We start from the raw sequence: 23,645 nt of genomic DNA on the forward strand, positions 1-23,645 counted from the left end.
CATCTGGTTAATGTCTGTATGTTCATCACAGATTCACATCTAAGGATGTTGCTAGACAGATAGATAGTCACTTTACTCATCCTCTTGGGAAATTCAACGACAAAGTACCTGCAATAAAATAGAATGAAGTAATGTTAATAAGTAAAAGCAAAGAAAATACCTTCTCCTTTTTTAAAGTGTCTCAGTTCGGTTCGGACACACGTTTCTTTTGAAGAAGAGCCAGCCCCTGCCGGGGGGCGTGGGCAACGTGCTGACGTGAGTGACACGTTGACGCAGAAGAACAGTGGCCCTGCTGTGTTGTCCTGTAGCTTTGTTTGCTAACTCATCTCAGCGTTTTCTACAGAAATTGCTACTTTTCTTGCCGTTAGTCTGGTTTGCGTTGCAGCAGTCGGGTTGAACAGCAGCTGAGATCCAGCGAATGGTTTCAGTCGGATAATCTGTGGTAAGAGCTCTGGAAAGCAGATAAGGCTAATGGTTGTGTTGTGTTAAAACATAATGCCGAGATCCTTTTACAGTTTAGGAAATTAAAGCTAAACTTCTTGTCGACAAAATTACGCCTTTGAAAATTTTTAACAACTACGTCTTAGCACTCGACGGGACACTGTTTTAGATTCGGCTTGTAAATATTTCACGGGGCTGCAACACATTCCCACATTCAGCCTGATTTAGCTAGCTAGTTAGCGCTACAGTCTACGGTGTGTTTGGTGGACGGTCGCCGGCAGAAAGAATTAGCTTAAGTTAAATAAGTTTAGTATGTGTTAGTATAGATACCTCTTGGTTGATTTGATCTATACCGAATTGAAGAGCAACTCGCAGCAATTCAGAAATGTTTTAACCTATGTTTGGTCAGATGTATACAACTACAAAAACACAGAAAACCTTTATGTAGTAGATATAGTAACAGAAGTCTGGATAACATTTTATAGACGTCTTCATGTGCACCGTTTTAGATAGGATCAGCAGTGCAGAGTGAATGCATACTAAACTAACAGGTAAATAAAGAGGTGTATTATGTTGCTGTTGGAAATAGGGCGAAGGTTCGGTATTAAATTAATGAAACGAAACACAGCAGTTAATCATTTTTCCTCAAGCACAATTTTAACCTGCACCATGTTTGTGTCTCGGGTGAAGCTCGGCCTCCAGCAGAATGAACCTGGGCTCTAAAAGTAAGAAGCGGGTGGTGCTGCCCAGCCGGCCGGAGCCACCCACTGTGGACCAGATCCTGGAGGACATCAGCAAAGCTGCTCCTGATGATCCAGTGTTCAGCATCCTGGAGCAGACTGGAGAAAGTGAGTCCACACAGAGCTGCAGAGTCCTGGACAGAATAAACCTGAGACAGATAGTTGTCATAGGCCAGGCTGAGACCAGTACTCACATTAAGGTAGCACAATGTCTCCTTTAGTTTTTGTAAAATAAAATAAATGTTTTACTGGCTGATGACTCATAATATACCGGCTGCTAACCCGTATGTTACTACTACAGTGTTTACCTGCAGTTTACTGGCTGCTGTACGCAAAGTTGATCAGCTGGTTGATCTGACACTATTAGGGTGGAACATGTTTTTCAACATCCTATTTTTTGACCTGCAGTTTACTGATTGTATTCCTGTAGTTTTACCGGCTGGTTGACCTGTTCCTTATCGACTTTTGACCTGCAGTTTGCTGGTTGTCGATCTGTAGTTAACTGGCTCCTGATCTGCTCTTTACCGCTTCATGACCTCCATGTTACTGACTGTCCTCCTGTGATTTAGCAGCTGGTCCTCCTGCATTTACCAACTGTTTATTCCTCAGACTCGCCCCGTCCTGCAGACACCGAGGTGGAGCTCCGGTTCCAGCAGTGCCGTCGGTTCCTGGAGCTGAACGAGAAGCTGGAGGAGGCTCAGGGTCAAATGCAGAAACAGAGGGAGGAGCTCCAAGTGGTTGGAGAACAGCTGGACAGAGATGTAGCTGAAGTCAAAGGCCAAACACTCTGACTCCATACTTCTTGCTTTTACAGACTCTCTTCTTCTGTGTCAGGGCAATTTCACTGGACTGTTTTCTACTCTGGTGGAGCCTGAAGAACCTCAGTGACCTCAGGACTGAAACACGTGTGAGGGTTGGTCTTGACTATGGCTGATTCACAATAAAAGCCTCCTGCTGACTGACCAGGCAGAAACTTTTGATGTGAAGCAGCAGAGAACATGTGCTTTGAATCAGTAAAGAGTAAACAAGAAACAAAACTGGCAACACATTTGAAACACCCCTTTGTTTTGGTCTGATATATTTATCAATAAGTGAAAATCTGAGGAGATTTCAGAGTACCAACCACATTTTGATATGCTAATATACAGTAGACATACCATGCTCCTACTACAAACAGTAATAAGTTTTATTAATTATTTTGTACTTCAACTTTTTATTTGCTGATCTCAAAATAAATACATTTCCACAGTGGGAAATGATGTTAAAGATTATTTTCCTGGAAAACCTTAACTGTAACTGTTAAGACAGGCAGATTCTGCTGTTTGTCAAGTTGTAAAAATGAGTGTTTGATTAGAGCTACAATTAAAATCAATTAGCAGAACTGAGGAGTGACGTATTATCAATGATTTAAAACCTTGTGGCTTGTAAAGAGGAGATGTGTTCAGACTAAGTGTGAAGTCAGCTTCTGTCCAGAACACTGAGAACCAGACGGTACAAAACGTCTGAGTGGACAGATGGTTCACTGGAAACATTTAGCTTAATAACGCAGGTTTTAGTCTAGAACTTTTCAACTTTTATCCTTCAGTGTTGATTGGCTGTTGCTCCTGATGTGTAACCAGTCCACAGAGCTGTGGGCAGAACATTACTGAGGACCAGAATACAGATATTGAGAGGTCGCTGCTTTAGAGCAAAAGTTTAGAGATGAAATGATTTTATTACAAATCTGTTAGAAGAAAAAAAATAAAGCTGAGAAAATGCTGAATATGGGATTTGATAATCGGTTAGCCTTAAATTTGAAAGTGTGATACATATAGTGCGCTACTTGTGGAGGTTTTACATGTCATTTGTTTGAATTTATTCACTTTTGATTGGCACTGTTCTAAGATGAGCAGCTGCTGAGTTCACCTGATGGAGTAGAGAGGGCGACATCTACTGTACAACCATTACTATTACAGTTTTATGTCCAAGTTAAACGCAGGAGGTTTTACATCTCACTGCTCTTTATTTTTATATAGCTCAATAAAGACTGTATTTTTTTTTTAAAAAGATGACAAATGTGCTGTTCAGTCCACAACCCAATATTTAGTTAACTGTCAGAGGAGGAAAGAAACCAAAACACCACTTTACTGTAGACGCAAATGTGCAATAATGAAATGACTGCAGCTCATACAATGGCAGTGAGTGTAGTGACCAGTGGAAGTGTTTTGTCTGTGTGTGCAAAATATGGGCTTCTTTTAATATATTTCTACTTTATATTTTCCACCTTTTTATTATTTTTCTACTTCTAATATATTTATTGAGCATGTGCACTTAAATTTGGTTGTATGTTTATACAAAAACAAAAAAAAATACATTTAAGAGGCTGAAATCTGAGGATTTCAACTTTTTTAGTTTTAAAAAATTACTATCATGAAAATATTTTGCAACTAATTACACGGTTGTAAAATATTTGATTAATCGTTGCAGTTCTGGCAGTGGCGGATCTTCCGTGGGGGCACGGGGGGGCAGTGGACCCCCTGTGATCTGATTGGCCAACCCTGTGTGCCCCCCAAAATTTTCGTTGGAAATTTACATTACTGATAATCCGATTTCCGACGCTCCTGAACGCAACTTCGTTTTCCGAGTGCACCTGAATGCACCAATGACGTTAGTTTGATCTTTTTGCATTTTGTTTGGATTTGAAGAAGCTTTGAAGACGTTTCCTGATGCCAGAGGAGAAGACGAGCAACTTTGTACCTTTGCGGTAAGAAGACTGTGGCCGTTTCTCAGTATGTAACTGTCCGCACTTGGTTCTTATGTACTCGTGAAACGTCATCATCCAGACTGCATCAGACCAGAGGAGTGTGCCTAGATATGAATCAGTAGATAGGCCCCGCCCCTTTGTGCTACTGCAAGGCTAAGCTAGTAGGGGCAAAGTTTCAGAGCATTCTGTTGATCTCGATGGCATGAAAACGGAAACAAATATGCCATCTCACTGTGCTGCATACAATTGCACACTACGTTGTATGATTGAGACAAGGAAACTTGGAACGACTTGTCATAGGTAAGAATAGTTTTTGGCTCTTTTTTCATTATTAAATCTTGTTGAGAGCTTCCAGTCTATGAGAGCTAGCTAGTTATCCACTAGCAAAACACTAAGGCGAGCTAGCAGCTTGACAACCAAATACTAGACGATTAATAGCAGCTGTAGTGTAGTTGTAAAAGCAGTAGTAGTAATACTAAAAGTTCAAGCGGAAAGAAAAAAGAAAATGACTTCTTTCTGATCACATCTGCTCCTCTGCTCACATTCTTCACCTTTGTAGTCCACTTTTAAAAGTTCAGCAGACAGATGCTCTGCTTTGGAGTGTGATGATGTCATCGGTGATGTGGAGACTGAAGTTTCCGTTTCAACCACAGTGTGCTTTAGGGCACCCGGATCGGACTTGATGTTTGAAATACTGATCAACAGCTCAGATTTAGCTGTCTGCAGTTCTCGGGACACTAGAAAGCAAATCTCGTTCTGAAATCGCGTGATAGCTCGCGCCAAAACACCGGTGGGGGAAACAGCTGTTTGCCACAGGTGAAGAGAGACGAGTGGAGCGATTTTGTTGTCGGATTACCGAAGTTTTTACGTCGAAGTAAGCACTGACGACCCATTAGTTTTACCAGGTTTAGAAAAAACTAACTGTTCTGTAATCCAACACAAAATCGCTCCACTCGTCTCTCTTCATGTTGTGGGACACTCGTTGAGACTATCTGAGCCGGTCAGTGTGGGGAAAAAAAGCACGTTAGGGCGGAGTTTGACGTGTGGGGGGGCAAGTTGCCCCATAGTTTTCGCTAGCTGAGCTGCGAAGCTGCCTGCGTGGCTAAATACTGGAGCTATGTCGAAAATTCATTTCTCCATCACTCACATGTATGAAATGACATATGAAAACAGACCCCAGGTTGAAAAAAAAAAACGAAGTTCCCCTTTAACCCCCGTTTTTTTCTTTCCCTTCTTTGTTCAATTTCTGGAAAAATTACTTTAATTCAATGTCCAAAATACTTTCGATCTCTGTAAATTTATCCCCTCACACTGCCATCTTTGGTGTCCTGGAAGACTATGCTTGATTCAGTCAGAGATAACTAGAGGTCTTAGCTTTAACTTCCCTAATAGCAAGACGCCATCTTCTTCTACAATGGAAGTCCACTTCCAGTGTTCAGTGGCTTAGAGAGTAATGTCTTTTTAAAATTGGAAAAAAAAATCATTCTCTCAAAGGTAATATGAATATTTTCCAAAAGAAACAGGATTCTTTTCTAGCCTACTTTAATTCTTTAAACCCCTCTTAACCGAGTCAGGGCCTCCCTTCACCCACTCACTCACTCTTTGCTTTCTTTCTTCACTTTTCTTCTCTTCTATTTCTCATTGTTTCCATCAAGTTCTATATAATTGTTTACCTTTCTATTTTTAAGTTGTTGCAAAAAATTACCTTCAAGGGAAGTACAATTTAGTGCACTAAGAAATTGTATTGACTTGGATTCTCATATTGTAGATGTTACATGACTTGTAGAAGTTTATATAATTTTTTTTCTTAAATGTACATGTATATACAAGGTCAATGTAACTATCCCTGCAATTTCTATGCCAAACTTACCAATAAACATATTAATTAAAAAAAATATTCACCTCTACAAAATAAAAGCACACTGACATACAGTTTTGTCTTCACTGTGTCTGTATGAAGGAGACTCGACGCTGCAGTTTAAGGAAACACATCACTGTTTATTGGATGAAAACATTTATAATGACACACGTCTGTTGTTTCGCCTATTTCACATGACGCCTCGGCGGCCTCGTTCCTGCTCCAGACTCCAGCTGGACGGGAACGAAGCCGTCAACAGTGACGGCGACAAACTTCCAGGATCGTCTGTAATGGATTCTCCGCTCGTCTCATTCACACAGTTTTCATCACATTTAATCTGGAGGGGCTGTTAAAGTGATTCTCCGCCTTAAATCTGTCTTTTCTGTGTCAAACACTCAGCTGCAGATTGTGAATCCACCTTAAATTCACAGCTGTGGGTTGTGAGCTCAGATCAAATGTTCTTGGTCAACTCAGTCCTATGGCTAAGTAATTACATTTATGATTGATTAATATCCAACTTATTCTCTCAATCATTTGCTTACATTATGAAATGGCAGGAAATGTCTGTCAGTTTCCCTGAAACAAAGATGATGTCATTAAATGTCTAGTTTCATTCATTATTCAGTTCATCAAGCAGCTGATTTTTTCTTTACACCTAAGAAGCCAGAACCACAAAATCTTTGACGTTTCTGCAGGAAAAACGCCTTAAATTACTGTTTAAAACAATGATTTAGGTTAACTGATGGACTGATTTTGAAGGATTTTCTGACAAGAAGAAACCTTTCCACTATAAGAACTACGCTTTCCACGTTGCAGAAACAAAAAATATGTGATTTACGTCGACAAACTATTGTGCTGTTTCTAGTGGTGGAAAAAATTGAGACTGTCTAAAAAAAAATGTGCAGAAATGAATTAACTCTTGCTAATTTTAAAATTAAAAAATGATTGAATAGTTAATTAACTTCAGCCAAATGACTAATTGTTGAATAAATGTTTGTGTCAGTGACTCAGTCCACTGCAGCTTAAGAAGACACAACCAAACCTCTTACTTGCAGCACATTTGTCCATAAATTTGCATGTATTTTCTTCAGCTGCAATGTATCGAGCTCCATCAGTGACTGTATTTAAGAGACTCCTCAGCATGTTCAGTTTCCCGCAGATGTTCTACTTTCAATCGAGTGTTTGATACTCAAAGACAGGTTTCGGTCGTGTTATCACTTTTAGATCTTTAAATATCTGTTGGGACTTCAGAAGGTTGCGCTCAGAAGCTACTGGGGTTTTCTTAAAACATGCTTTGGGAGAACAGGAGGAAGGTTTCCAGGAATAAACAGCCCCTTTAATATAGATGAAGTCTGCTTCCATCCAGCTCACATGGAAGAGTGATGGTACAACTACAGAGAATATTCATCGTCTTTATGTTCTTCTCCACCTATCACTACTTTTACAGTAACACAGTTAAGCAGATATTAACACATTATAGAGACTTAACTTCTGCGATTCCGTTCACTCAAAGCCCGACCTGATCTTTTAGAAATGCTCGACAGCAAACAGAACCTGAATCTAGCAGCAAACACAGATTAATTACCAGAGAGAGGCGTGTTTGTTCGTCTACGCTGACACTTTATATCATTATGCAGCACAGGAATACAGTAACGCTGTCGTCGGGCTTTAGAAAGTATTTCGTCACTGAATAACAACATTATCCAGCGTCCACAATGTTAACAGGTGTGTGTATACAGTCAGTGAATATATTGGCATGCTGTCAGGCTTCTTCTGCCCACCGGAAGCTTCTGTAAATCTGCATGTTATTTACAACACTGATTAAGACACAGCAGAGCGTGAAGAGAGCAGAGTCAGCTGACAGGATAATATTTTCTGTGATGGAAACAGAGGGGACACTTGTGATGAGGCTAAACTTCATGTTTATAATCTGAATTGTATCAGATCACTGCAGTGTTCAGACCTCCATCTTTACGTTGACACTCAGTTTTGAGTGAACGTCACGTTGATTTATCTTGTAATTAGTTTTTGAAATTAACAGTTGAACAGTTTCTCAGTTGTTTTTACAGATAATCTATCCAAAACAACAGCCATGATGCCATAAATTCTACTTTTACATTTACTTTGACATTGTGAAAAAGGTGATATTTTACTTTATAATTGGCGGGGATTTATCGATTATTAAATTCGAACAGTCAGCACTGGTTATGTTTTAGTTATTTAAAAAAAAAAAAGATTCTCAATGAAATAATTAATTTAAAAATGTGCTAATTTGGCATGCAGGCAGCAGCGACACTTAATGTCCCGCCCACAGCTCTACCTGATTGGTTTAGTGTCATGAGCTATACCCAATCAGCACTGAAGGAAAAATATTGAAAAGTCCTCCTAATTAAAAATGTAAAACAATAAGACATTTTATGTTCAACTTTTTGCTATTTCAAGTTTCAACACCAAGACTTTAATTTTTAATGCAAATACATATCAGCTACAGTAATCCGTAATCTGTCTGGATCAGTGAAAATCTGTCTCAGCCTGAAAAAACAATACTGATTGGCTCCTACTATCAAGGTCAAAGTGGGAGGTGGTGATTCTTTATACCTTCCCTCATCGTGTAGATTAACGAGGTGGAACATCCCCTTTCTGACACAAACTGAAAATGTAGAAGTAGAATTTATGGCGACGAGTTGGACAAAATGCTTACTGAGTGTATAATGACATTGTAACATTAAATATTTACGGTTAAGCCTGAAATTATGCACTCCCATGGCAAATTTAGATTTGCTCAGTAATTACTGGCAACACCTTTATTTGCCACTAAAGCAATCAAACTGCTAACAAGCTTTTTGCAGGTCTCCACTGGGATTTTGAATATTTTTTTGGCTGAACCTTGTAATAGATTTTATCCACAGCTCTGATTTAAGTTCCTTAAGGTAGGAGTTAATCTCTCAAATGTATTAATTTTTGGACTCCAAAAACATGGAACCAGGCTCTGAAATGAGTCAACTGTTGCCAAATGCGATAGTTATAGTTTTAACTTTTGAACTGGAGACATTGTATCCCATCACCCTGCAGATGAAAGTAAAACCAGCCATCCACAGCTGGAGTGTTGATAGACTGATAATTTGAATGAAAGTGATACTAATAATAGACTGAAGTAATGCATCATCACAGACGTGTCCCCGAAACCTGCTGGGCTGCAACATGAAACATCTTATTCAGCTGAGTGGTGAAGCAAGGGTGCAAAGCATTGATGCATTTTATGTAAAAAATACTTTACATGTCAGTGTTCGTCAACAGTCCGCCACAGTTTGTACCTTTTCAGGTGGAAGTCCAGCTGAGTTATCATTCAAAAGTTTGCATAAGATTGTTCTTTTTATCAATTGTGTTCCAGAGACTGATGGTGATTGATGTGCTGAAATTATTGTCTTTATGTTTTCACTACATTTCTATCAGGCAAATACAAAAAAAGTACAAAAAGATGCACTTATTCCTTCTCAGGGGAGATTTCTCTCTGTAGTGCATCTGATGGTCCATTCATGTCTCAATACATACATCCAACTCTGTATGAATGGGAGGTGGAAGCAGTGATCAATTGTTCAGAGAGGAAATCTTGAATGGGGCAAGTAAAGGGTCAATACCCGAGGTATAGGGACCAGCACGCTTTACATTTGTCCGTCTGAGTGCTGAGTATTATTCAGGAGTCGAGCAGTCGTCCAAACGCACTACGACTCACTTTTCCCCCCGACTTTTCGCTGATTGGAGCTGCTTGACATTGTGTGTCTTGCAGGCAGCAGGCCATCGGGCTGGGGGTGTAGTTAAACGGAGTAACTCGGGCTGCCTTGCTCGGGGATCCTTGGCGGAAAGTGACAACTCCGCCCACGTAGCTGTCTGATGTTCCGGTGGAGACGGTGCTCTTCAGTGAGCCCTCTGAATCTCCGTCCTGCAGGTTACTCCCAGAGGTGGCGCTGATCTTCCTGAGGAGGGCCAGTCTCGCTACGTCCTCAGAGATCACCGTAGTGGCATCGACTGTCGGAGAGGTGCTCGAGTTGGTCTTGTTATTTGGAAAATCCTCCGTCTGGACTGTCGCATCGCTTGTTTTGCGAGATGCAAGTAGAATGGTTGGCAGTTTTCCTGGAAGAGCTGGTAGCTTTGGCTTTTCCCCGTCAGGAGAAGGCACCAGAGGTAATGCATTGGCTGGCAGAGTGCTTTTCAAGATCTGAGGTACATCTTCATCCCTGATGCGTCTCCAGGTGACTCCGTCATTTAGCCGAGATGCAGATCTCTGCCCTCTCTTCTTCGTATCATCCTCGCTCTTTGCTCTACCACTCGAATCAGATGATGAAGAGCGCAGTGAAGAGCGGCTAGTCACTCGGCTAAGTATGTTGATGCTTGGCGATGAGGCGTGACGCTTAAAAGTGTCTTTGTCTTGTTGCTGCCTAACTCCAGACACTCTGCCAGGCCCATTTCGCTGGGCTACCCTGCAGGGGCTTTCGGAGCTGGTTCTCCTGGATGGGCGTCTCGCAGAAAGGTCCCTTTCACTGGATGTGGCTCTTGACAGGCCTGTAGTCTGCTTCTGAAGGCCGGGGTTCGGCCTCTGGACTCGCTGTGCCGATGCTGGATCTTTAACCTGCACCCTTCGTGGGGTTTGCACAGCAGCCTTCAATTCCTGACAGCGTGATGAGCAGAGAAAGACGGCAGAAGCTCCAGGAACTGCTCTGCGAGGGGATCCGTTCTGAGATCCGGGCATGTTGCGAGCAGCGCCATCACGTCTCAGCACCGTCTTTGATTCCTTAATGAATGTCAGCTGTCTCAAAAATCCACTGCGATCTGACTCACCCCCACTGGAATGGACAGACGTCATCCTGACCAGGTCAAATCGATTAGCTGGAACCACCCTTTTCCCGTTGGCCTGATTTGGTTGTCTGGTTGTTTGGTTAGTTACCAGTGGTGACAGAGGTCTGGGCTGTCTGACTGAGTTTTGCATAAAAGGGATTCGGACAGGTGACTTCTGAGTCTTAGGTGGTGGGGATTTTTCGTTTTGATTCACAACAGGAGAGCGTCCCTTCCTTTCAGGTGGGCTACTAGCCGGTGGGCTACTAGCTGGTGTGGCGTTCTTTTTCTGGATAGATTTATTGGTCTGAGTTGGGGATGTTATCTTCTTCTGTGACTGTTTGGATGGTGTGGAGCTTTGTGAAGATCCAGAGGAGGAACTTTTTGGTATCCTTGGCGGTGGAGTAGAGCTCCTCTTTGGCAAAGACAGCTCTGTGTCCTGGGGATGGCCAAGTCGGTGGAGGCTCTTTGATCTGTGCTGAGCGAGGTTTGGGTTCTTTGGAGTATCTGTCTTAGTTGGTACTTTTCTGGGAGGAGGTCTTTGTGATGGAGCTGTCTCTTTTTTGGGTGTATAGATCACCGTTCTGCCTCTAAAAACCACAGGTAGGTTAGGTACTGGTTTGCGCTGTGCAAAGTCCAAAGGTTTATTTGCCTTTTTGTCTTTAGCAAACTTTCTTTCTTTGGGCGTGAAGCTGGATGTTGACATGAATGAAAGGACTGATTCAGTCTCTTCAGATGATGGCTCTTGAGACTTTGATGCCTGCAGCCCAGTGACGACACAATTAGCACCTTCCTGTATGGCTCTCCATTCAACACTGTTGAGGTCTGAATCTTTATCCCATGCCATATCATCACTATCCATTTCCTCATCCATGTCCCACCCATCTGAGACCTTTTGTTTTTGTTTCTGAGTATTTTCTTTCTTTTTCCTGGCAGCCATCTTCCTTCTCTGCTTGGGCATGGCAGACGTTATGCATTTCTGAAGCAGGTCATCCTCTGAGTCCATGCTGACGGAGCTCGGTGAGCTTTGCTCTTCATACTGGCAGTGAATGGTCATGGGCTTTGTTTGTTGCACCATATTCAGAGATTTGTTGTGTCTGTTCTTGTACCATATTTGCTGGGCTTTTGATTTATGATCCTCAAACTCAGCATCACTGAGTGAACTAAGAGAGGAGCTAAGCGAGTAACATGTTAAGGATTCATCCTTTATCAGATTCTGTTTAATTCTGTGAAATCCTCGGGCCTTTGTTTGGGAATTATCTGTCCAGCCAATATTTGTCATGCTTCGAGAGAGCGTATTTCTACTTGCTTCCTTGATCTGTTTTCTACTTGTTCGTTTTGTTCCTTCTTCATTTTCATCATCATAGAAGCTATTACTGTCCTCTGAAGAACGGGTAAGTTGTCGAAAGATTCCTTTCTGTGACCCCATGTTGAGGTTACTTTCTGTGTTTTGCTTTATGACAGGCAGCTCCAGTTTCCTGACAGGGCACTGACGCCTTTTTTGCTGAGGAGACTGATCACGATTCTTTTGGTTGGCCACTCGATCAGCTACCTCTTTGCTCTGCATCAGCACCCTCTGAGTAGGAATGACGTGTTTCGTTGTTCGGCTCATTTGTATCTCAGGTGGGTAGTTCATCCTGTTGGGTTTGTGGAAGTGTGAGAATATCCTCAAGTCTTCAATCCTTTTCGCTTCATCATCAATCAGTTCCTGTTTGTTCATGCCTTTAGCAGTGCAGTCCTTTGCCCCCCTCTCCTTCACTGGATACTGAAGTGTTTCATCACTTAGTGATGTTGTGCTAGAGAAGTTGACGGGTGTTCCTTCTGCTGAATCTGTGAACGACGAATCATCGAATTTTAAGTCTTTTTGCGGGATGACGATTCTCCTCCCAGGACACATTTGGGTTTTGCCATTTGGGAGCATCATGTAAACTGGGAGATGTATTGGTTTTCGGATCTGGGAATTGAGGATATGAGGAGGGATGGTGGTCATCAGTGAAGGTCTGACTTTTCTGAACTTAGAGGGCATTGCTGAGTTGATGCATTCCTTTAAGATTTCAATGTCATCGTCCGAGTTGCCTTCACTGTATCGTTCCCCGTTGTCAATTCCCTGCTCATCTTCATCAGGGAAGGGGATACTCTTGTCATTTTGCTGGAGTAGGGGAGTTAATTTTAGCTCCACATCTTTCTGTATGTAATGCTCATGAAGCGGCAAAGCACTTAAGCTGGAAGCACAAGAGAAGTTCTCAGTAGGCTTTTCCACAGTGAAGTAGATCATGGTGTCCAGGTCAGGAGGAAGGTTGAACCTCTCCTTGGAGTCTGCAATCTCCATGAACTTCCGCAGGCTGCTTTCCCACTGCCCTGCTATACCTGTGCTCTGGGGTTCTGGTCCATTAGACTCGACACAACATGGAGTTTTACTACGACTAGGAGGCATAGTTTGTCCTGGGCTGTCAGGAAGATCACTTGGGCTTATTGTTCCATCAATCATCTCACTGCATGGATCACTTTGGATCGAGCTGGCAATAGAGGGAGACTCAAAGCTGCCCAGTGAACTGACAGAGCTACAACGACTCATCACCAGGGGAGTTTCATGGATGTAGTTCTCAGATGAGCTGGATGGAGATCTGTCTTCTAATATGGCAGGTGAAGCTCCTCGCAGGAACACCTTCTCCCTTTTGGCAGGACAGGGGATCCCGATGGGATCTGTCTCTTTGCTGGGGAAGGTTTTTGAGTCTGTCAACAACAGCTGGCTGTCACTCAGATCCTCCAAGGTTTCATCCTCTTCCACTCTCTTCACCACTTCTCCATCTTCCACTTCAATTATTTCTAATGACGAGTCACTCTCCAGCTCATTCTCACTTTGTCCATCCAGCGCTCCGTCGCCAGAGGAGAGCGAGGACAGTGAGCTGCAGCGGGAGAAGCAGATAGGGGTGTTTTCAACAGAATACTTCTGAACTGTCTCCATAGTGCCAATGGTTGGACTTCTGGTTGAAGTCATTGGAGAAAACTTTGTAATACTCCCCCCAGTCATCACAGTAGGTACCCATGCCTGCCTCCTCATTGCTTGGGCAGCCTGGACATTGATGGCTGTCTTTGCTACACCAAATTTGGTCACACTCTGAATAAGTGGAACTTGTTGATAAGAAGGAGACAGTTTAATTGAAGTCATGCTAACATCTGAGGACATCTTAGTAGATGCACTGACAGGTGTTTGTACAGGTGGATCTTGGTTCTTTTCTGCATCTCTGTTGCAGAGCTCTAGAGACTTCACGTCTTTGTTGTCTACAGAGTCTCTTTCTGGAATGTCTTGCTGGGTTGTCTCATTTAGGACAGCAGGCCCCATATTAAGATACTCTTGATGAGCCACCTTGAGATCAAGCTGGTTTGGTCGTTGTTGCTGCATCATTAGAGCTCTTGGAGCAGGTCGCATCTGGTCTTTGCTGCCGCAGTAGCCATCGCTGGTGCTTCCACTGTTCAGGCTGTCTGTCGATACACTTGAATGAGCAGTTTTGAGGCGTAAGAGGGCGTGAGCTCTACTGAGCCGTTCTCTATGGGCCAAGCTGCTTGTATCAGACAGACGACAGGGGGAGCAAGACTTTGCCCGGGCCTCATTGAATTCATCCAGTCCATAGGGCCAGTCTGCCAGGTGGTCCTCAGAGCTGAGGCTCAGGCTGTCCTCAGAAGACGTGTGCATGGTGATGTCCTCTACCAACCTATCGATCTTGGCAACCGTGTTGGTAATCTTTTTGGCAAGCTTCTCTGCAGCAGCAGAGACCACATCGTCAGGAGGAGCATGTCTCTTGTCGACCATATGAGGCGGGTCTACATCTCTCTCAGGTTCACTGTCCCTCTTGCGTGGCTGATTTTGCAGGAAGTTGGAGTTGGTCAGAAACATGGACAGCATTGAGAAGCTTCCAGTGTCCAGGCTACTGGAGACATTGGGGGCCTCATCATCATCAAAACAACCAGAATCAGATGCGTAATCCTTTGCCAGACTCTCGATGTGCCGTAGCGGTTTGTTGAGGGTCAGGTGCTTGGGGCTCTGTTTCTCCAGGGTATCAAAGGTCTCTGCTAAGTGTTTAGCATCCAGCTCTGCCTCCAGAGCCTTCTGTTTCCTCATGTAGAGCGAGGGCATACATGAGCCAGGGGATACGACAGCAGCATCTTTATACTTCAAGGGTCTATTGGTGAGGAGGTTTCTTAGAGCTGCAGCGCTGCCCATGGCTATCATCTTGTGCTTAGAGTGGATCAGGTTGCGCAGCATGCTAACTGCCCCAAGGTCCCACAGCAGCTCCTGGTCTTTTGGACTCCTAGCTGAGAGGTTCCAGAGAGTCCCACAGGCGTTACTGACTATGGTCAGGCTGTGGGAGCGCAGGTGCTGTAGCAGAGTCTGGAGGCAGTTGTGGTCCCTGAGGATTTGCCTGTGCAGTACAAAGAAAGAAAAGGTATTTTAGTAACTTTCTTTCATCAAACTGAAGTGAATGATTACTTAACGTAGTCATTGTTGTGGATTTAGGATGTTTTACTACATATATTCTTTGCATCACTGCTGGGCTTTTTTCTGAACTTAAGTATTTTTAAATTGTTTAATCTGATTTTCTTCTTACAGAGTTTCCTGAAGGCAACAGTGAGAACTTATTCTCAACAGCTGGTGTCAATCCACTTCTAACACATCAGTTTAGGGAAGCACACTGCAGCTACTTCAGAAATGATTTGATGCATGCATGTTTATTACAGTCGTGACTACCATAGTCTATAGCACCTGATTCTGATGACACTATGCAGCCCATTTTAATCCCTCAAAAGAGGTAGTTAGAAGCAAGCCCGATTTTCATTTTTCAACTGTTTTACAGCATGTCTGAAGTTTACTTCAAATTTACTTGACAATAATGGAAACACAGCCCATGACAGATGTGTTTATTTAGGAAATGGAATGTAAAGCAAATTAGGAAAGAGTGCAAATCAAATTCTCGCCAAGACCTTAACAGGGCTCTCAATCTTCCATATACCTATTTGATTTAAAATACAGGAAAAGCTATCGTCTAACTTGTTACTTCAACTGAAGGGCCACTTACTGTAGTGTGCTCATTTGTTGTTATTTGTTGAGACCATGAGTTTAAATAATCAATAGCCTTTTGTGGTCAAACAGGACAGTTCCTTATTAACATGACTGTTAAGAACCCACCTGTAATCTTCTCGTGTAGCAACCAGACTTGACACATTTCGGAGGATTCCTCCGCCGCTCTCGATGATGGCGAGTGAGTTTGTCTGGCAGCGGTATGTCAGTGTGCTGACCAGGAAGCCCAGAGCACCGTCCACCGAGCAGATCGCCACCTTGTTGTCAATGCTGTGAGCAGACATGTTCCACAGAGCACTGAGAAGACTCTTTAATGTTGACTCCTGCACAACAAAAACAGGTGCATGTCTGTAGTTACCAGTTATCAAAGACATAGTAATACTGCGTAAGGTCGACTCAGTGAGTTCTGGCTGAGTAAAAATCCAAAAGTGGTTTTAAATAAATACGGTACTTAGAAGTCCTCATCAGTCAGTTAAAACTACGGAGGACACCTGGATGAAGATGAAATAAGTTAACGCACACGTAAGTTGTATTGTACAGCTGATTTACCGGAAACTTTTCCCATAATTGAATTAAAATCAGCTGCTGTTTATCTGTAAATTGCAGAATGTTTACAAGAAAGTCCTGTTAATTCTGTTTGTCAAAGAACAGCTTGCCTCTCAGTGAGGATGCAGAAGAGAATATTTTATAAATCAATGATAAGAGTAACTCTGTTATCATCCATGATTGTCTGTGGGTTGGTTTTTTTCGGTTACCTTGGTGGCCTGCAGGGCACAAGTCATTAGTGCAGAAACACAGCCGATGTCTCTGAGGACCCTCTTGCTGCTGATGTCAGCCCTCCAGGACAAGTTCCTCAGGATGCTGGAGACCACCTGATGGAGCTCCTCACTGTCAGAGGCCAGCTGGGCCACCAGAGCCTGGAGGCAGCTCTTCTTTGAACACAGGGTGGCCTGAAGGAGGAGTGTGTTAGTTTGGGGCTGGCAACATTTCAAAAATAGCAGAAGCAAAAACTCAAAAACAAATCTCCCATCTGCAAAATGCTCACTATATGAACTGGTGAATTTACAATTTCATTTTTCAACATGAAAAACTGCATAGGTGTGTTTAGTTTCTTCAGTGTTGTGGCTCCAGGCCACTGTGATGTGGTCTCATATGAAAACTAGTTTATGGTTCCGTTTGTCTTATTATACCACAGCCAACAACACACCTAGCACAAATGCACCATAGTGTTAATGCCATTTATGTTGAAGCTTATTAATTCTAATCTTGAGGCTAACATTATGTTGATGCTAACAACAGCTCCCAAACAGGGACACTGGAGATCACATCGCCATTATTATTGGTGATTTTTCTGCGGTTACTACACAGAGATGTGATAATTGCTATTTTCTTGGCCTCAGATTTTGGTGGAAACACCTCTCTCTTCTTCTCTACATTTTTCAGTTTGCTTCTTTTATATTAGCAGACAGGATGTTAAATTTAGGGCTGCACAGTGACTCGGTGGTTAGCACTGTTGCCTCACAGCTCGCAGATCCCCGGTTTGCATCCCGGCCTGGGCCTAGGATCTTTCTGCATGGAGTTTGCATGTTCTCCTTGTGCATGTGTGGGCTTCCTCCCACAGTCCAAAAACACGCTATTTAATACTTGATGAAGCGGTGTATGAATAATGGAAGGATGTTTATTTCACATATTATCTTATTTTCTCATCCCTCCATTATCAGATTGTTTAAAGGTAACTGGTCTTCATTGTTCTTTGTGATTCTCTGCTCTGTGTGTACCTTGTTGACGACGTCTCCAAATGTGAGGTTGGTGAGGGCCATTCCTGCATAACGACGCAAAGCCATGTTGATGGGGTCATTCTGCATGCCGTACATGTCCTGGTCCAGGTGGATCAGATCCGCCACCACCTGCAGACCGCCTGCAAACAAACAACAAACCAAATCCAGGTCAAAGCGCAAACACTTCAGCTTCACAAAATTCCATTCAGAAGCCTACTGCAGTAAAATTACTTATTATTATCAGACAAATGTTCTCTAGCTCTAACTCTAGCTCTAGTTACCAAATGGGGGAAAGGAAGAGGAAAAAGGAAAAACAATGTCCTGATACACATATTTATAATGTTTAACTTTCTTTTGTGACATTTTGGATAATTTCAGTTATTTAAATGAAACCATGTGACAAGTTTGGAGGTAAAACAACAGCTTTCTGCAAGTGCAACAGCTCAATCATTTTTGTTGATGCAACCACTCAGACAGTGATTTTAGAGGATGTTGAACATGGTTGGAAACCACTGATCTGATCTTTTTAATATGTTTTACTTAAGAAAATATGTAAATCTTCATCCTACCAGTAACTAAAATTGTCTGAAAAATGTAGTGCAATATATAGTTCAGTATTTCCTCTAAAGTGTACCTGAGTAAATGTCAAAAAAAAGTTAAAGTAAAGACTTAAACTGGTTGTTGGTGTCCCACCCACCTAGTTCATTCATGGCTCGACGATACTCCTCTTCAAAGGAGAGTTTCATGATGGCACACATGGCCTGACAGATCTGAGGGTCCACAGGTTCAGGAATATCTGCACAACAGAAACAAAAGAGAATCCAACCAAAAATTGTTTTATGCAGGTTTACACAGCAACAAACTTTGATTATTTGTCCACACGATTCAGGTTTGTTCAGGCTGTGAGGAGACTTTGCTCACCTGTAGTTTTAGTTCCTCCAGGTGATGGTGTCCCAGCATGGCTCTCGATCCAGTCCCAACCGCTGTCGCAGTAGGTCCGGATCTGCTCCAGCATGTGTAGGACCCTCATCTCGCGGCGGGCCTGGCCCTCATCTTGCTGGGAGTAGATGATATTGTGGAGGGCGGCGCTTGCTCTGGACTTGGCCTCGCGACTGCAGCCTGTCACAGTGCTGCCCGTGGCTGTCTCTCCGGCCCCTCCACCAGGAGCCTCGTGTAGGATCTGGACCAGCAGCGGGACACAGCCGGACTTTCTCATGGCGATGCAGCTGTCCTGAGAGCTGGACAAAGCCAGCAGAGTGCGGGACATCTCCTCCTTATCTCTATTAGCCAGCATAGACAGCAGCCAGAACACCATCTCCACCTGAGGAGGGAGCACAGTTAACAGTGTGACGCAGCTCCACCTGAAGATATAGTCAGTGTCAGGACACCAGTAAGGAGGGGACAGAATCTGAATCCTGCAATCAGACCTGAACTAGAACCAGGACACTCATTCTGCATGTGTTTAGTTAGCGGCTCCACTTAGCAAGAAATATGCAACTAATTACAATGTTTCATTTTATAGTTAGTAACATTTGCAGTATATTTGCAAGAAAATTTCACCTTAAAGTTATTTTAACCATTGCTGACTCCTAAATGACAAAGTTGGTGACAAAAACAATTTTACAAACTGGTGAACTTCAAAATAAAAATGTAATGCTGCTCTAAAGGTGCAATATGTCTTTTCTCGTTTATAAAATCAGTTAAAATGCTGCCACCTACTGGTGTGGCTGAAAAAATACTTTCTTCTGCGTCAATAAAGAATTACAATAAGTAAAATTTGCATTTGCAGCAACTTTTCGGAGCACAAATGACTCAGACAATTTACACACATACTGCAGCATCATATAACAACAATTAGTGTCATTTTAATGTGCTTTTTCAGGGAGCTGTGACACTTGACGATTTCTTTTCAAATATATATTCTGAGTATATGATCACATGTTAACACATTTTGATTATGTGGCTAAAAAGTATTCTGATATGAGATTAACATATTAAAACTGTGTTGGTCTGGTGTAAATAGAAACAGCACTGCGTTCATCTCCACTCAACCCTGCTGCTGGAGATATGGCAGCTTTAACGACCGTTCTGTCCACTGATCAGTTTGTAGATCAGCAGTTTGTTTTCAAATTCCTTTCCTTCCTTCCAGGTAATCACAGCTCTCACTTCACTTCCATGAAAATCAACTAACAGACACCTAAAACACCCACTTACTGCTAATTTACAGATTCAGAATTGTAATGTTGGGTTCTACCAGAATAAGTTTACAAGATGACAGTACTTTGATCAGCTGTTATCAGTTAAAAGTTCAGTCTGATGAGGTGAAGTGAACTCCTGCAGATGGACTCAGAAGCGTTGGTTGTTACCAGGCGTAAACTAACCGTGACGTCACCCGTTGGTTTCAACGGCGAGAAAATGAAGCCCGGATTTTGCTACTTCCTGGTCGCCGTTTTGGATTTTTTGGAGCCAGTGACGTAAATAGCGTCATCAAACAGACTGGACTGGAGAGCAACTAGGGGCAGGATTGGCTGAGAACTCTCTTATCCCACCCACGTTTTACCGCAGAGGCTTCTGTTGCTGTCTATCAAGTATAGCCACGCCCCCTGGCTCCGCCAACTTTAACAATTTATTTAAAATTCAGTATTGATTTATTTTAAGATCGGCCACCTGATCTCTCATTTTGACCATGAAAACTAACAGGAAAAAAATCCTGAGCTGTAGAAAATCAGTCTATCATATTTTATTTTTTCCAAAAATGAATTGGGGTCGATGGAGCAAAAGCTTTTTGGAGCCAACCCTAGCGGACGGCGGGATATTGCAAGTTTTTGACACTTCCGGGTGGACTTCAATTCTGGAGCCAGATGCTACGTCCACTATATATACAGTCTATGGTTGTTACCTTGCTGCCTCCGTCTGCTGCTTCTGTTCCTGCTGCTGCACCTGCTGATGAGCTGCTGTTCTCTGGTTCTCCAGCAGGGGGCTTCTCAGCACCGGACAGCTGCACACACAGAAAGAAGACATGAGGATGGTGGGTTTGTTCTAATACACTATACAGAATGCCAGAAAAGGATTTGCTATGCCCTAATACGTAGCATGTCAAATGCCAAAAGACCAGTAAGTCCTACTGCGTTTGGTCTCATTTTGTAGTTTGCAAACCATCCATCCATTTCTGGCCATTCTGACCCACAATCCTCTGCAGCAGAAGGAATATCTCATACATCACAGTGCGTCACCCGAGTAGCAAGCTTGAGCCACAGAGATCACACAGACAGATCACTTCTTATTGCAGACTGCAGCAGATTTATGAACAAGATGCTCCAAAGTTATGCCACAGTATAATAATAAAGCGGTTTGCCCCAAATATATAACACTACACACAGCAGTGCAAACTGTATGGATGGCTGCAGTGTGCACTAAAAGGAAAAAGGGAAAGTATGTGATTTGGGATGCAGGGGGTGTCTCTGACCCAGTTCCTTTCTGATCCCACCACCTTCTGTTTGTGTTTCCAACACTGAGTCTGAATCAATGCAGGTTCACCGACTTCTCAGCAGCTGTTTCGTGTCTGAGGTGAAAGAAACTGCTCACACCTACACATTTCTATTTTTACGGTATATGCTGCTTTGACTGATTGATTTATGTCTACATCATTCAGAGTGAAATATTCTACACGTCTGCAGCTATTTTCAAGTTATATTTCACTAATATTGTGTCAGAGAGGCAGAGACTGTACAGTTAAAATGTAAAGCTAAAAGGCTCAGTTTCTCGGACATGGATTATATATGCTACTAAAACCTTTTTAATGGAGTTGTCCATTTACATTTTCTTTTCTAGGACTAGCCTCAGTCCAAGTCTGGTAATCTGGCTGTAAGATGGTCACTTCTCTAACCTCTAACCCCGAACCTTGCATCCTAAAACCATGCCCGAACTTCTGAAGGTTTCTCCTATCACCGTCTAAAATTCACACTGGTCCTCACAAACATATAGACGTACAGGAATAAACACACACGGCTTCATTTGGATTCACAGACTGAAACCCTCAGAGGCTCGTATCAAAGCATTCACCCCCCTACACCTCATCCCGTAACCATGGCAACGCCTCGGGGTGCGATGTGTGTGAGCCAAAGACCGTCTGCAGACAAAGAGGTGACTGTGTTTGTGCGCTTGTGTGTTGATGTGTGTTTTCATGCTTTTAACAAAAGAAACCTGAATATTTGCAGTCGTTCTGTTGGACAGACTGAATCTGTGGGTCCAATCCAAAAATCCTCCTCCTCCTCCATTAAACACCAGCATCTGCAACGTAACGACAAAATGGACGACGGCGAGCAGCAGAGGATAAAAGCTGATCTGCAGTGAGAGACGACGTCCACCTCCACAGGAATCTCCACAATGAACCCACATAAAATAACTGTACGAGTTTAGGGAGCTCCAGATTTTCCTTCAGTGCCTCCATCAGCAAAGTATAGACATTAGAGACTGTGTTTGTTCTTCCTGGATTAACATGATTCAGGTGAGACTGACAGATTTCATGTTTCTTATGTTGCACACAGTCACTGCGATCACCCACCAAACACAAATCAGTTAGCGTTTCTGATTCTGGAAAAAATACAGACTTTTAGAGCCTCCGTCAGCTTTTGGACGTCATGGTTTCACAATCCTTGGTTGATATGAAGGATTTTGTGTCTTTACCAGCTAAAATGAGCTTTGGAGATGCTCAGTGATGAATTTTGGCCCTTTTTAGTTTTACGGTACTGTTTGATTGGACAAATATTCCCTACCATGGCATTCTTGACACACTAAGACGTAACATAAAAGTGAAATTACATGAAAAAAATACTTAAAAGGAGAAACATTTAATGAATGAATGTGTTTCCACAGAGCAGAGAGCAGACAACAAGCAAGACTAAGAGCAAAATGAACCACACTGGATCAATGAAATAAACGCATCATGGCTCAAAAATGGTTTACAGAAGAGCAAGTTGTTGGAAGACTGATTCAGCATGGCGAAACATACTTCTAGGGTTGATGTTCAGACCAGTGGTGAAAAATGCAGAGTTCGCAGAGGTTGTGAAAATCTCTATAGCTTGTCGAGTGTCAATCAGCCAATATGGTTATTTACTGTTTGTCTGTTTTACAGAGCCAGTATCGATTGTTGGTAATCTGGACAGGCTGATGAAGGACGTGTCTGTCAATTACAACAGACTGTTAAAATTAATTCTACTTTAATAGGATGCCACGGTCCTGCAGGTATAGTGTTAGCCACAGACAAAGCAGCACAGCAAGCCTTATAATGGAACCAATCAAAGTGCTGTGGACGGCATATTGCTTATACCAGAGTGACTGTAGGGAAAGAAAACAAGCTGCATCAAATCCAAATGAGCACATTTCATGTATAAAGTGATTATGGATAAATAAAAATAAAAATAACCAACAATCTGAAAAATGCCAAATATCGGCTCCGATAATCAGGCCGCTAATCGGTTGATCCTTAATGTTAAGCCATGATTATTTTTCATTGCGGGTAAAACCTTGGTAGTTGGAAAATGTTGGACATGTTGATTCCTGTTCTTTCTCTTTTTTTAAAAGAATGAATAATTCTCCTTCGCGCTGTGGTTGTGCTGTTTCCATAGAGGTGAAGGACTTTACAGTGTAAAAACTGAGCCCACAGTGAGTAAACATGTGACAGAGTTCAGAGGGTGAAAACATATTTCTACCTGATGACCTCTCTGTGACCTTTCATCATTTCTTCTTAAACTTTTATTTTATGATTTATCGTCTGTTTTTATCATCTTTAAAATAATAAATCCTATTTAAGAAAGATCCCTACAAATAAAACATGAATGCTACTACTATTCGTGCTTTGAAGCTGTGAGCAGCACAAGATAAGCTTCACTGTTTTGCTGCTTGAGGCATGGATCTCCAAACCTGGACACAGAAACCAGGACAGAAGCTGAACCGTCAGAGCCGATGAGGAGACTGAGCTGGTTTTAATTTAGGTGAACTGACCCTTTTAAAGGTAATGGCTGCTCTGACCGCTGTGCCTCCATCTCTGCGGCCTCGTTGTTATTCTCAGAGGGAAGCAGAGCAGAGAAAAGACGAACCGACTCGCTCTCTTTATCCCAGACACACTTGCTCCGTGCCAACCCTGCAGCCTGGCAACAGCCAATCACAGCGCAGCTCT

The 23,645-nt window shown here is 42.6% G+C and overlaps 2 protein-coding genes across 3 annotated transcripts in view; one reads left to right on the forward strand and one right to left on the reverse strand.

Moving 5' to 3' along the window:
• The first annotated feature begins 242 nt into the window (after positions 1–242).
• c4h19orf25 (chromosome 4 C19orf25 homolog) lies at positions 243–2,566 on the forward strand. Its single transcript, XM_022194701.2, has 3 exons — positions 243–442; positions 1,132–1,289; positions 1,791–2,566. The coding sequence occupies exons 2-3, from the start codon at positions 1,148–1,150 to the stop codon at positions 1,970–1,972; spliced, it is 324 nt and encodes a 107-aa protein (XP_022050393.2). The 5' UTR covers positions 243–442; positions 1,132–1,147; the 3' UTR covers positions 1,973–2,566.
• A 3,335-nt stretch (positions 2,567–5,901) lies between these two features.
• Positions 5,902–23,645, reverse strand: part of apc2 (APC regulator of WNT signaling pathway 2) — a 43,518-nt gene continuing 25,774 nt past the window's right edge. For both annotated transcript variants that reach the window (XM_022194708.2, XM_022194707.2), the window contains exons 8-14: positions 20,367–20,465; positions 18,389–18,788; positions 18,165–18,263; positions 17,468–17,607; positions 16,445–16,639; positions 15,798–16,012; positions 5,902–15,033 (exon numbers count right to left, since the gene is read on the reverse strand). In XM_022194708.2, coding sequence (XP_022050400.2) covers positions 9,477–15,033; positions 15,798–16,012; positions 16,445–16,639; positions 17,468–17,607; positions 18,165–18,263; positions 18,389–18,788; positions 20,367–20,465 — 6,705 coding nt within the window. In that variant the 3' untranslated portion in view covers positions 5,902–9,476. The remainder of the gene's footprint in view (positions 15,034–15,797; positions 16,013–16,444; positions 16,640–17,467; positions 17,608–18,164; positions 18,264–18,388; positions 18,789–20,366; positions 20,466–23,645) is intronic.

The sequence above is a fragment of the Acanthochromis polyacanthus genome, chromosome 4 (assembly GCF_021347895.1).
Source record: "Acanthochromis polyacanthus isolate Apoly-LR-REF ecotype Palm Island chromosome 4, KAUST_Apoly_ChrSc, whole genome shotgun sequence".
Lineage (NCBI taxonomy): Eukaryota > Metazoa > Chordata > Actinopteri > Pomacentridae > Acanthochromis > Acanthochromis polyacanthus.